The 15,588-nt window shown below is 40.6% G+C and overlaps 1 protein-coding gene across 1 annotated transcript in view; it reads right to left on the minus strand.

The window, feature by feature from the left end:
- MAP4 (microtubule associated protein 4) overlaps nucleotides 1–15,588 on the minus strand; it is a 129,900-nt gene that overhangs the window by 72,871 nt on the left and 41,441 nt on the right. The window contains exon 2 of the mRNA XM_090284657.1: nucleotides 13,002–13,243. Within this exon, the coding sequence (XP_090140783.1) occupies nucleotides 13,002–13,224 (223 nt within the window). The 5' untranslated portion in view covers nucleotides 13,225–13,243. The remainder of the gene's footprint in view (nucleotides 1–13,001; nucleotides 13,244–15,588) is intronic.

Here is a 15,588-nt window from a genome sequence, read left to right on the forward strand (position 1 = left end):
CCTATGATACATTTGGAGTTAAATTTTGTATATATTGTGAGATATGGGTCTAGATTCATATTTTTGCATATGGACATCTAATTGTCCCTATATCATTCGTTGAAAAGGCCATCCCGATGCCATTGAATTGACTTTGCACCTTTGATGAAAATCAAATGACCTTATTATATGTTGATATACTTCTGGACTCTCCTGTTCCACTGACCACCATCAAAAAGTCTATCCATTTTGCCAATACTGCACACTGTCCTGATTACTGTATTTGTGTGAAATCTTGAAATGAAGTCATGTGAATCCTCCAAATTGGTCTTTTCTAAAATTGTTTTGATTATTCTTATTACTTTGCTTTTCCATATAAACTTTAGAATCAGTTGTTGAGTTATACAAAAATCCTGATGGAATCTTGATTGCAATTGCATTGACAACATAGATCAATTTGAGGATATACAACCTTTCCTGAAAGGCTCTGAACATATCTAACATTTCAGCCACCTGCATAGCTCTGAAGTCAGCCTGCCAGCCCAAGAGCTTCCTACAAATCACTCTCAAAAACCTCACAGATATTTTTCATAAAACAAGTAAAAATCTAGATTGTATGCTCCAAAATTACAAAATTCAAGATTTTACTTCGGAAAACAAGAAACTACACTAACTTTTTCTGGTTCCCATCAATCCAAGGCAGAAATCTTTCAAATAAACTCACTAAAAAGCTCATTCATTCCACTATCTCAGGTAACCAAGGGACAACTCAAGAGAACACCCTGAGAGACAAAGGCGGACCAAAAGGAGAACTTATTCCTGTGCTGCAATGGCGCCTTTCCACCTCCTGGTGACGTCCTGAGGGGCACTAAGCCAGTACAGGGAGGCAGTTTACTTCTTCGGTATCTTTGCCCTGTGCAACTCAGAATTTCTCAGCTACAGAAAGAACCTAAGTAACCTCTTTGTAAGAAATCTCTGCTTTTTTTTAGACTAGAATACTATTATTATGAACTATAACTCTTAGTACTATTTTTATTTTCCCAAAAGGAACTTAGTTGAGATATTTCCAAATCAAAGTAAAAAAACTACTATTTTTACAAAATATCATGCTAATTTTTATGCACAGATATAAACTTCCTCAAATGTGATCAATGTGACTTTTAAAAGGTCTTATGATGAAACACTTAGGCCTACCCAAACAAATACCTACCACTTTAGTTTGCAGATGTAATTACTTGTAAGTCTGCATACTAACACAACCCAAACTTCAACGAAATGAGTTGTTCAGTGATCGCCCCTTAACGCTGAGCAACTCTGAGCTTGCTGGTACACACCGGACTATCCCTACTCTAGAGCATCATGCGAGACAACAAATAACTTCATTGCAACCTTGCAAGCACTGTGAGGAAGGAAACTTCAGGGAAGAAGGCACTTATGAAGGGGAAAATGAAAAAAATAGAGGCTTGGGGCAGGAGGGCAGAAGGTAGCGGGAAGGGAAGTCAGGAAATGTTCTTGGAAGGTCACATCTAAACCCAATCTTAAAGGACTGCAGAACACCACCTTTGACCAAAGCTTTAAATTTCACCAACCTCCAGGTTTGTCGCTCCAGCCCAGAACACTCCTCTCTGAACTCCAGACTCTTACCTAGCTGCCAACCGCTCTTCTGCACCTGGAGATATATATCTCCTCCACTATCAGATAACTCACACTCAGCATACCCCAGGCTGAATTTCTTATCTTCCCCTCAAAATCTCCTCCTTCTACACGATTCCCAATCTCACATGCTGACAATTCCTTCCTTTCAGTTTCTCAGGCCAAAACCCTTGGGGTCATCCTGGATTCGTCCTTGGCAATGTCAAGGTCTTGTACCTTAAAAGGAGCAGCTTGGATGGCATGGTCAAATGGGAGTGGGTTCAAGGGAGGAGGAGAGGAAAGGAGGAACAGAATAAAAAGAAGTTGATGATGTGGACATGGGGTTGAGACAGCATCTTTTTTAATGAAGGAAAAAGTATGGTTATGCTGGTGAAGAGCCAGTTAAAAGAGGGGAGCTGATGACGCAGGCGACAGGGGAGACAACTGCCGTGAGCGGCGCCCCCGAGTGAGAGCATGGGCAGTCCAGCTGCAGCAATAACTGCGGAGCGGGGTGAAAGGCAGGGAGAGAGGCAGGTGGGTCAGGAGAGGATCGCAGCGGTGGGCCGGGGGAGATTGTGTGGCAGTTCTCTTCCGGTTGAGACCGCTCATTCTCTTTTCTGAAGGTCATCAGTTGAGAATATGAACAGAAGAGCAAGTGCTCGCGGTCTGAACAGAGAGATGCTGTGAAACACTGATCCAGGAAAGGAGAAGACTGTACAAAATACATATGAATTCATAGCAGAGGCCTCAAGTCCATGCTCTTTATGCAAATAAGATTCTTACTTGCATTTCCTGGACAGAGTATTTATATGTCTAATGATTCTGTCTTTTGGGTCAAATAAGTGCATCTTTAGTTTTGAAAAACAGTATCTCTGAGACATTCCATCAAGCAGAAAGTATGCATTCACGAAGATGGTATGGTTTCACAGAAGGCATGTAGGTTTAAAATCAGAAGATCTGGGTACAGGTTATAATTCTGTCACTATTAACTAAATAATCAAATGCAAATCCCTCATGCTTTCTAACCTCATCTGGAAAACGGACAATATCTATAACCCATGATTATCATGAGGACTAAATACAATAATATTCGAGGCAGTACTGTGTCAACTGCACGGTGTGAAGTAAATGTTAACAACTATTATTATTCTCATTGTTATTAGCTGTAGATTGATCAACTATAAATTGGTTAATCTATACATTAACTACAGATTAACTGTAGATTCAATCACTAAATTATGAAGTAACCCTGTGAGAACACTGACATTCACTTTGCCTTATATAAAAATCTAGCTTAAATGACATTGGTAGACAAAGCCATAATACTGAGACCAAGGTAGAAGCAAGTTGCCTGAATAAAATAAAATAAAATAAATAAAAGCAAAACAGAGCTTAGAAGAAAATAAAAGAAAGCAAGATTCTGCCATACACACAACATCTAATGATCTAAAACTCTAAGCTCAGGAGAGAAGAATAGAAACAGCCCTACAACGTAAAAGCATTAGGTCGCAGAGGAGGGAAAAGGCTCGCAGACTTCCCTGCAGATGAGACTTGTGGACTCTGATCATTAGAATGCTGTGCATCACTGGCAAAATCCTAATTCAAAAGATGCTATCCCGCCTTCTTTCACCGATGCCCCCAGAGGGGCTCCCATTTCATGAAATGAAGACTCTCTCGGCCAGACACATGTAGCACTGACAACAACCCAAGTTAAAAACAAACAAAAAAACAACAAAACTAATCACATGCTCTGAGATATAAGGATATTCAAATTTACTGTTTTTTTACATCTCTCCTTCCACAAGAGATTTCAGAGTGCCACAGCCAGCAAACGTCTGGCAGAGAAGGGAAGGAGCAGCACACGGAGAGGGCGTGTGCGCTGAGAGGCAGGGCCACAGTGGCTTTGGGCAGAATGGGGAAGATTGGGCCTCACCTCATGGCAAGGGCACCCGCTTGTGCAAGTCAGGCCTGTGCCTACATCGCCCTCTGGTGGCCAATTAACAGTTGCCTGTGATGCTCCGCAATAGGAGACTGAACATAGAGAAATTCTTTCTAGGTCTGACTTGGACCCTTTCTTCTCCATCAATGTTTCTCAAACTTGGACATGCATCCAAGTCACCAGCAATGATGTTTTTTAATATTTTATTTTATTTATTTTTAGAGAGACGGGAAGGAAGGGAGAAAGAGAGGGAGAGAGACATCCATGCGTGAGATACATCAATTGGTTGCCTCTCGCAGGCCCCCACCCGCAACCCAGGCCTGTGCCCTGACTGGGAATCAGACCGGCAGCCTTTCAGCTCACAGGCCAGCACTCAATTTCCTGAGCCACGCCAGCCAGGGCGCAATGGTTTATTAAAACACACGTCGCTAAGCCCCATCCCCAGAGTTTCTGATTCCCGAGGGGCCTAAGAACTGTAATTTGAATAAGCTTCCAAGTGATTACTGACACAGCTGGTCCAGGGACCACACTTTGAGAACCACTGTCTTAGATTAAAACATTTTATAGAAACCATTTCTTAACGTCAAAAACTTCCTGGAATGTTGAGGAGAAAAATATTCTCTCAATCTCACAAGTAGAATTATCTAAACACCCAGAGTACAGAAATACTAAGTGACTTGTCCACAAACTTGCCGACTATTTGTGTCTAAAGGTCCACAATGTGTTAGATGTTCATTCGGAACATCTATAATGATGTTCCGAATGAACAAGAATCACAGAAGTGTACTGCTTGGTTATTCACATCTAAGACAAAGCTACGTCTCTTGTCTCCCTAGCCTAGAAAATAGAGGAATATAGAGCTGATAATGAACACTTATTAGGAAGATAACACTTATGAAGAAAAAAAAATCAGGCACTAGCACACGTATGTTCCGAAAAAGTATTTTGAGATTTCCCGAGGTGACAGGCATTTTAGAAGTAGTTTGACACCAGTTTTATTTTCATGTATTTGGCTATTTAGGTGTTTAATAAAGGCAATGCTCAGATAACATACATGTAGAAGCAAAACTAAATGGGGGTAACACAGGAAATAGTACAGTATGTCCTCAGAAAAGGCCTAAAAACAATGACAAATCCAACAGCAACAAGCACCCCGAGGACCTGCACTATGAAGTGTAACGTGAACAGTGCACACACACACACACACACAGGCCAGGGATGCAGGGGTGCTTCTGGAGAAATCACTGTTCCCAGGTTTGTGGCAGAAATTGTACTTTGTGTTAAGGCAGCCTTGTTTTCAAGTTGAGGGCAATTAGGGTGGGTGTAAGAGAATTGAAAGAAATAAAAACTCATTGTCCAATGAGTTCTATTATGTGTAGCCCATTGAACTGCCCTCTCTGTATCAGGACACAGGAAACTGGCTGGCCTAAGGGGGCCTGCACTAGTCATAGCAAAGAGCACCAGTGATAACTTACTGAATCTCATCCAAGAACAAAATCAAACTTAAACTTTGTATAATGAAACAGAAAAATTGTGTTCTCTGGGCAAAGCACAAACACAAAACCTATCATTTTGGCAAAAATCTATAAAAATCATACCCACAGCAGAGAAATTCCCGTTTACAGAGCGCTCACTCACTGCACCAAAACCAAATAAGGAAGCTATTTTCCTTTCTTCTTCCAAGTCTCCGAATCGCCGCCCCTTCCTCCCATTTATCCTTAGCCAAGCCTTCTGCAAACAAAGTGGTATGAAAACAAAAAAACAGCAGCTTATAACTTAGCAACATTATAATTATAAATTCTGCATTATTCGTTTTGAACAGGCTAATAAATGCATGTGCACAAAACCCAAGTCTCCCTCCCAGCCCTGCACGCCAGCCAGCCAGAGCTTCTCGGAGTAAGCACCGGTCATTTCTAGAGCGACCTTCCTGGGTTAACAGACTCTGTTTACAGGTTATTCGCATATTTTAAAATATTAGAAGGGAAATGTTAGTAATTTTTACAAGCTAAATATTTTCTAAAAATCTCTCCTCCTCTTGGGTCAAGTTACTGGTACGTAGATCAAGTCGCCCAAGATGGGACACAAAAAGCCCACTGCTACCGCCTCCTGGCCCGCAGCTGCCTGAGCGGGCCCCAGCTGGCGGAGGTGATGAACAGCTCAGAGAAAGCAGCGAATTGTGGCAGCAAGCTGCTCCCCCTGTGGGAGAGCGTCTCAGCCATGACTGAAGTCATTGAAATACTCACTCCTTACCATTTCCTTTCTTCCCACTGTTCTCCTTACTTTTAGGTTAGTCAAAGGACAAACAACTCCACTGACCATCATGGATTAAAGAACAGACATTCCCATTTTCCATAAGGAGTATTTTTTTCCCCTGGAGCAAATATTTATATGCATATACTTTGATTTTAAACGCTTGATAATTTCTGATCATTGGTGTTTACCTTCACACACACACACACCCGATAAAGCATCTATAACGTCAGCAGGAGTTCTTCCATTTAGGCTACAGAAAACTAGAAGAAATGTCATTCCCACCCTATCAACAACAACAACAACAACCCAGATCAGCTACAAAACCATGACTTGAGCTCGCCAAAGAGCTGAGGTATGAGATCCCCAGAAAGGCAACTCCCTCTCCTGAGCCAGAGCACGTGAGGAAGAGGGGCTGGTTTCACAGGAGCAGGGAAGAAACTAACCAAGGCTAAAGGCTAAGTCCGTACCCCTCAGGCCACCAGCCAGGCGCTCCCAGACGACTGGAGGCTGGGTGGGAGGCCGCAGCGGGCTCCCCTCGGTGGTGCGGACCTGGAAAAAGCTGCCAGGAAAGGAGGGGCATGAAGCCCTGTCCCCTGGGACCCTCCGCCCCTGTGCAAACAAAAGCATTACGCTGCTGGGGGAGGAATATCAAACGCTGTCAGCCCCAGGGCCAGGCGAAGACCCACTGCAGCTGGGAAGGAGTAATAAGGAAATACTTCCTTACCCTAGGAGAGGAGCAACAAGACATCCCCGTCCAGGATCCCACACCAATCGTTGGAAGACCCTATTACTGTCGGTGGGATATTATTACTGAGAAAGACTCAAACCATGAGACGCATGCACACAGGACTGAGTTTAAACTAGGACCAAAATTTAAACCCCCCCTGCCCACTATCAGGCTAGCACTCTTCCGATAAAGGAGGGCCAAGTGCACGGAGAGGCACGCTGCTGAGCACAGGTGCAAAGGGAAGACCAAAGCAACGAGTAAAACCTTCCACAGCTCAGTGCCCCCTGGAAGCAGAAGGCAGAGAGGAGCCTGAGCCAGCAGCGCACTGAATACCAGCGCAGAAACAACAAAACCCAAACCCAGTTCAGCTCCTGCCTAAGTTCACTCCCCCTTTATATTAATTATCTAGTCAAGGAAGAGACATGCCCATTTCCAGCATAAATACTTTAAGTCTCAGTCTACTGTTTTACACGTGAGGGCCAGCATTTAAAACTCAAGAGACACAGAAAAAGTGCCAGGAAAGAAAAAAAAAAAAACTGTTAAGGGACATAATCAGACTAAGAGATAATCCAGATCTTCAAATTACCAGAGATTTAAGATCATTATAATTCCTATGTTAAAGTCTATAGTGGAAGAGATAGAAATATGCATGCAAGAACAGATGGGAAATTTCAGCAGGAAGATGGAAACTCTAAGAGTCAAATAGAAATGCTAGAAATTAAAAGCAGAAGATATAACAAGAATGTCATGTCACTGAGGGCTCATAATTAGACTCAGTGTAACCAGGAAAAAGATCAGGAAACCTGAAGACAGGTGAAAAGAAAGTACCTAAAATGAAACACGAAGAAAAAAAGAGACAGAAAAAAAACAGAGCATGCAAGATCTGTGGAACAATACTCAACAATCTAATGAAAATGTAACTGGAATTCCAGAAGAAGAGAAAAAGTATGAAACAAGGAAATATTGTAAAAGAGAACAGCCAAAAAATTTCCAAACTTAATGTACTACATCAAAACACAGGTCAAAAGGCTTCTGGTCAAGACAGAGGCGTAGGTAGATATGCTTCGCCTTCTCGCGACACCACAGAATTATAAGTAGACCTCAAAACAAGTAACAACCACAACCGTCAGAACACCAAGCTGTACGGCAGGAGGGGCAGCGGCGCAGAGACGGGAGGGCAGGCGTAGGGATGCAGTGTGGCACGGGGAGCCACTGGCGTGAGGTGGGAGGGGCCGTTCCACACTCACATGTGATAGATAAAAATCGGCAGGGCTATCTTGGGAGTGAGCAATCCCAGCGCCAGGCCAGACCGTATAGCCCAGGGTTCCAATGCCGGGAAGATGAATCCCCATAACTTCTGTCTGTAAAAAAGTGGGGATTGGGACAGCGGAGGAAACTGCCAGATTTTCAGGAGAGTCCACTTAATGGGTCCAGACGGACTTAGAGTGTATGCACACCCACCCATCTCTGGGATTCACTGCCAGGGCAGCAGCCAGAAGGGCACCAGTTGCATATGGGAAGTGGGTGAAGTGACTGGAAATAGGGCAAGTGCCAGGCAAACATCCAGAAGCCAGGCAGTGACACTGTCCCCTCTCTGAGCCCTCCCCTGACACTCAGCCACAAAGCAGTGAAGCAGGTTGCCCCACCTGGCGATTACCTAAGGCTCCGCTCCACACAATTTGCAGCTGCCTTTTCTAAGACAGGGAGTCAAAGCAGCTCTGTCTAATACAGAGAAACAGACACAGGGAGGCTGCCAAATTAAGGAGACAAAGAAATATGGTCCAAATGAAAGAACAGAACAAAACTCTGGAAGAGAATTAAATGAAACAGAGATAACCAAACTATCAGATACAGAGTTCAAAACACTGGTGATTAGGACATTCAAAGAACTCACTGAGTATGGCAAAAATATAAGGGAAGAAATGAAGGTTACACTGAGTGAAATAAAGAAAAATCTACAGAGAACCAATAGTGGAGAGGTGAAACCCAAGAATCAAATCAACAATTCGGAACACAGGGAAAGAAAAAGCATTCAATCAGAACAGCAGGAAGAAAAAAGAATTCAAAAAATTGAGGAGAGGCTTAGGAACCTCTGGGACAACTTTAAATGCACAAACATCTGAATCATAGGGGTGCCAGAAGAAGAGAAAGAGCAAGAGACTGGAAACTTATTTGAAAAAATAATGAAGAAAACTTCCCTAATTTGGCAAAGGAAACAGACATACAAGTCCAGGAAGCTGAGTCCCAAACAATTTGGATCCAAAGAGGACCCCACCAAGACACATCATCATTAAGAGAGAATCTTAAAAGCAGCAAGAGGAAAGACGAGAGTTACCTACAAAGGAGTTTCCATAGGACTATCAGCTGATTTCTCAAAAGAAACTTTGTAGGCAAGAAGGGACTGGCAAGCAGTATTCAAAGTGATGAAAAGCAAGGGCCTACAACCTAGATTACTCTATCCAGCAAAGCTATCATTTAGAATGGAAGGGAAGATGAAGTGCATCCCAGACAAGGTAAAAGCTAAAGGAGCTCATCATCATCAAGGCCTTATTGTATGGAATGTCAAAGGGACTTACTTAAGAAAAAGAAGATCAAGACTATGAACATTAAAAGGGTAACAAATTCACAGCTATCAACAACCGAATCTAAAAAATCAAACTAAGCAAACAACCAGAACAGGAACAGAATATAGATATGGGGATCATTTGGAGGATTATCAGCTGGGAGGGGGAAGTGGGGAATGGGCTAAAAGGGACTAAGAAGCATAACTGGTATGTACAAAATAGACAGGGGGGAGTTAAGAATAGTATAGGAAACGGAGAAGCCAAAGAACTTATATGCACAACCCATGGACATGAACCAAGAGGTGGGACTGCTTGAGGGAAGGGGGTTACTGGTTGGAGGGGGGCAAAGGGGGAAATTGGGACAACTGTAATAGCATAATCAATAAAATTTTCTTTACAGATAATACAGATCAAGCTCAAAGAACCCCAAGCAGGATAATACCAAAATATCACCTAAACACAACATATTCAAATCACTAAAAATCAAAGACAAAGATAAAATCTTGAAGGCAGCGCAAAAAAAAGGAACAAATATCAAGACCTCATCAGAAACTATGTAAGAAGACTAATTTTCCTTCAAATTACTGAAAGAAAAAAGTGATACAGAATATGACACCTAGCAAAAGGCCTTCCAAAAAGTGAAGGTTTTTCAAATAAATCAAAACTAAGATAATTCACTGTTAAGTAACCTGTGCTATAAGAAATGTTAAAGGAGGTTTTTAGGCAGAAGGAGCACAAGACTGCATAGTAATTTGAGTTAATATAAGAAAAAGGGGTATCCAAAATGGTAAAAGAGTGAATGGAAAAGGTCTTCTTCCGTATTTTCATTCTTTCTAAAAGATAATGACAATCTAAAGCAAAAATGGTAACAATGTATAGGTTACTAACATATATATATGGTCACTAACAATGTAGGTCATTAACAATGTAGGTCACTAACAATGTAGGTTACTAACAATGTAGGTTACTAACAACGCAGGTCATTAACATTAAGTGCGTGACAATGACAGGAAAATACCAAAGAGGAGCTAGACAATACTGTTCTGCAGGAATTTTACCCTACACATGAAGTGGTACAATACTGCCGGAAGGAAAACTAGAAGGCATTACAGGTATACACCTTAATCGCTAGGCCAAATATAAAACAATTTTAAAGAGAAATATATATAAGCCAATATTGGAGTTAAAAATAGAACCATAAAAAATATTCGGTTAATTCAAAAGCAGACAAAAAATAAGAAAAACTTAACTAAAAACAGATGGAAGAGCTAGAAAGCAATGAGTAAAATGACAGATTTAAATCCAACCATATCAATAACCATATCAAATATAAATAGTCTCAACACATCAATTACAAGATAGAGCTCTTTAGATTAAACAAAAAAAAGCAAGATCCATCAATATTAGGTCTGTAAGAAACCCACTTTTATAAAATATTAAAAAAGAAATGTGTTGAAAGTAAAAAAGATGAAGACAGATCTAGCCAGCAAACACTACTCAAATGGAAGCTAGGGTAGCTATCTTAACATAGGACAAAAATTAGACTTCGGACCAAGAATTAGACTTCAGAACAAACAATATTATCAAGAATAAAGAGGGACCATAAGAGGGTCAATTCATCAACACAATCTAAATGTACATGCATATATGACAACAGATCATCAAAATTCATCAAACCAAACTGATAGGACTGAAGGGAGAAACAAATTACACGGAGACCTCACCGTATCTCTCTCAGAAATCGTTAGAACAGGTAGCTATTAAGTCAGCAAGAACATAGAAAACCTAAACAATACTATCAACCAACTAGACTTAACTGACATTAATAAAAGTACTCCACACACTAAGAGTATCATGTCCATTATTTCAAGTGCTCACAGAACATTGACCACGACAGGCCATATTCTGGACCATAAGACAAACTGGGACAAACTGAAATACACTGAAATCTCAAAGGATGTCTTCTGACCACAACAGAATTAAACTAAAAAGCAATTACAGAAAGACACCTGGAAAACCCCCAAATACTGAGAAATCAACATATTTCTAAATAACCCATGGATCAAAGAAAAATTCACAAGGGATATTAGAAAATATGTTGAACTGAATGAAAATAAAAAACACTGCATATCGAAAACTATGCAACGGATCTAAAACCATGATTACAGCCCTGGCCAGCGTGGTTCAGTTGGTTGGAGCGTCGTCCCGTAACTGAAAGGTTGCAGGTTCGATTCCCAGCCAGGGAGCATACCTAGGTTGCAGGTTCCACCCCTGGTCCGGGCCCATACGATCCCCGGTCCAAGTGCGTATGAGAAGCAACCGATCAATGCTTCTGTCTGGCACCGATCTTCCTCTCTCTCCCTTCCTCTCTCTCCCTTCCTCTCTCTCTAAAAGCAATGAAAAAATGTCCTCTGGAGAGGATTAAAATATATATATATTAAATAAATAAATAAAGCCATGATTACCGAAAAATTTGTAACATTAAAAGCTTATTTTAGGTAGTTATGGGGGTGGGCAAAATGGTGACGGCGTCAAAAGATGCCAATTTCTATTTATGAAATAAGTCCAGGGGATGAGATAAGTACAGTATGATGACTATAGTTAGTTATACTGTATTATATATTTGAAAATCTTAAAAAGTTCTCATCACAAGGAAAAAATATTTGTAACTGTGCGGTGATGAATGTTAAGTAGACTACTGCAGTGATCATTTCACAATATATACAAATATCAAATCATTATGTTGTACACCGGAAACTCATATAGTGTTTTGTGTCAATTATATCTCAATTTTTTAAATGCTTGTTTTTTAGAAAAGTAATGTCTCAAAATCAATTATCTAAATTGCCAGTTTAAAAAATTATTAAATAGAGCAAATCAATTCATAATAAGGAAAAGGAAGGAAATATAAAAATATGACCAGAAATTGAAAACAGAAAAATAATAAAGATCTCTGAAAACAAAAGCTGGATCTTCATGAAGATTAATAATTGATTAAGCTCTAACCAGGCTCATCAAGAAAAAGAGGCCACAAATTACCAATATAATGAATGAAAGAGGGCGCATGACAACAGATCCTACAGACATTGTAAGATCATTACAATTGCATCTCCATTAATTGGACAACTTAAGAAATGGATCAGTTCCTTGAAAGATACAAACTATCAAAGCTCACCTGAGAAGAAATTAATAACCTGAATAGTTCTATATCATATCTTAAAGAAATTGAATTCTTAGTTAAAAACCTGACAAAGAAATCTCCAGGCCCAGATGGCTTCACTGAGGAAGTCTGTCAAAACATTAAAGGAAAAAACATCAATTCTAAATAAACTATTCTAGAAAATTTTCCAACTCATTTTATGATGCCAGCTTGACCTCAATTCTAAAACTGGACAAAAGCACTAGAAAACAACAGGTCAATATCCCACATGAACACAGATGCAAAAATCCCCAAATATTAGCAAATCCCAGCCAGCACTATATAAAAGCAGCAAATCTCTTTTAAAGGGTTTAATCATCTTTTAATCCTGACCTGGGATTACTCCCCAAATCGAGTGGCATCTGATTCCATTCTAAATTAAGTGTTGATGTAAACACAGAATATTGTGTCTCTAAGTTTTCAAAGCTACTTTCAAAGAAAAGGCACAGCGAACAGTTTAATTTAGGAAATTAAGAAGAAGATTATATGAAAGTTGAGACCCTGGAGAAGAAACCTCAGAGTTAAAAGTAATATACAGCTTTATGAACACACACTCAACTAACGGGTATGAACCTACCTTGCTTTCAAATAAAGAAATTAGGTAAACAGAGTTACCAGTCCACACTAAAAACTCAGCTCAGTTTCCTCAAGCATAATCCCTAATCTACCTTCTGAACACTGTAACTCCAGTTTGGTTTAATTACTTACCTTCATTCTGGCTAGTATCTGGACATGGTTTCTTCTTTGACTCCGAATGCCCGGCTTTCTCATCACCATCCAGGAGAGGAATGTAGTCTGTCTTTCCAACAGTTTCTCCCACAACATCATCATAGGCCTCTGCCTCCAGGGTGGCCATAAAGTCCCGTTTAATCTCTCCCTCAATTTCTGGAGGTGGTTCTGTTAATGCATCGGCAAGACTGAGGTCAGCCATTCTGCACCACTGCAACCGCCTGGGCAAGGGCGAGAAATGTTTCATATGATGAGCACAGCAAAGGGGGAAACATTCCTAGAAACCCTTGTCAGATTTAAAAAAAAAAAAAAAAAAATTTTAATCCAAACATTTACATCTACAAGGGACACCTTCATTTTACAGATTAGGAATGAAAGCCCAGTAACAGTCTTACCCAAGGTAAACACTTCCTTCTCACATCTCTGGGAGCTCAACAGAGCAAGTGTCATTTTGTCCTTTCCATTAGTAAGAGACATGACTTTTTTTTTTTTAATCAATTTATCCAGATTACACCCAGTAAGGCTCAAATCAGATATTTTTATTTCAAGTATTATAACCCTGTCAAACATTCCATGTATCTTCCAAATCATGTCCCAGAATAATTCTTAAAAGAATAAACAGAGAGAGGTCAGATTAGATTAGATTAGATTAGATTCCCATAAAGAAAAGGTTACATTACTATCAGGCAAATGAAGTCACCATTCTTGACCAAATACTGTGAGTATGGGCCTCATCCCCGGGTAAGTAGTGCTTCTTCAAGAATCACTTGTGGACAGCTATGTCAACACCAAACTACACTTTGCCCTACTGGCATGAAGAATAGACATGTTCCCTGAATTAGCTAAGAGAGGCAGTTCCTCTCTGTGGTCATGCATTTACCATCTTTACAGAACACCAGGTTCTCAGTTTTCAAACATAACCTGAAATTAAGAAGTATAATCTATTACAGGCAAAAAACTGTAGGTGAAGAGCTAAGAACATACAGAAATAATGTAGCAAAAAGAGCCAAAGGGCCTGCAATAAACTGAATTCCCTGTATACACACAGCACAGTAAAAAATCTGAAAGTATGCAGCGTAGTATCTCCGCTTTCACAGAGTCTATCTGAATAGAGTCTCCAAGACTCATAAGAATAAAGGAACATATGAGCCTGACCAGGTAAATGTACATCAAATAGCAATCTTTCAGCCGCATGGTCTAATAGCTACTGCTTCTGTCTGCCCAGAAATGTGTTCTTTCCTATCTCCCCCACCCCATTTACACCAACACCCCCGCAGGATCAGACACGTGACTGGAGTCTGGCCAATCAGAAGACAGGAAGACAGTGGTTGGAACGGACCGTTTCGTGACTGCACGCCTGAAGGAAGGCTCACGGGCGGCAGGTGTTCGTGGCCCTGGTTGTCCTCCTTCTCTAGTGCAGGTGAGCGACCTTCCAGTCTGTCTTTTGCCTGATTTAGTCCCTTGATTTCTGTTGACTAAAGAATCTCAACAAATGCACAGCCTTTCTCCAACCCAAAATTTTAAAAGACAAAATTTAGTATGATTGCAGACACCTAACAGTCAGGCTCTCCTTTCAAATTCTCCTCCACGGTCTATCTCTATCCAACAAATCTACGAAGGAAAAAAATACACACAGCAAGGAATACGGTCATTCTTCATCGTCCCCAAACACTCTCCTCTCACTTTTTCTATCCTGCGATACAAATATGAAAGTCATACTTCTTCAATCATTATTTCTTCTTAGTTCCCAAATAAGACCAGGCTATGAGACCACCACATTACAAAATGTGCACAAAGCAAATGTATCTAGAACCTTAAAAAATCAGAAGCCAACCCAACAGCTACAAGGCTCTGCTGTGAGTGTCAATGCTGTAGAAAGGGTAAGGTGGCAGCATAGAGGCTCAAAGCAAACGGAGATGACAGAGCAGACCGGCGTGGACTGTAAGCTCAGTTCTATGCCACGTAACCAAGCACAGAGGGGATAAGCCCAGGAGCAACTTACTTCTGGGCAAGTGTCCAGAAGAAAATAATAATAACATATGTCCAACACAGGGAATGCTGTGGGGAGGGAAGGGGTGGGCCATATCTATATCTAAGGCTTTTTGAAAACATTCACTATTTATTTATTTTTTTAAAGATTTTATTTATTTAGCAAGAGGAAAAGGTAGGCAGAAAGAGAGAGAGAGACATCTCTATGGGAGAGAAACATCGACCAGTTGCCCCGTGTACACATCCCAGCTGGGACCAAGCCCGCAACCCAGGCATGCGCCCCGACTAGGAATCGAACCAGCAACCTTTTGCTATGTGGGACGACACCCAACCAACTGAGCCATGCTGCCCAGAGCTCACTACTTAGCCTTTATATAATTTCAAGTTAAAATACCAAGATTTTGAAATACTGAACTTGTATAGACTTCTAAATAAAATCTTTTCAAAAACTTTAATGATAAATTTGAGCCTGTTTCCATGTGCCTAACTATTTTACATCAGATTTATTATCTGAAATACCTACCATCATTCTTGATCATTTTAAAGGATGGTCTTTTCAAATACAAAAGGGCAGTAG

This window comes from Furipterus horrens, unplaced genomic scaffold (assembly GCF_987537825.1).
Source record: "Furipterus horrens unplaced genomic scaffold, mFurHor1.1.pri manual_scaffold_7, whole genome shotgun sequence".
Classification (NCBI taxonomy): Eukaryota; Metazoa; Chordata; class Mammalia; order Chiroptera; family Furipteridae; genus Furipterus; species Furipterus horrens.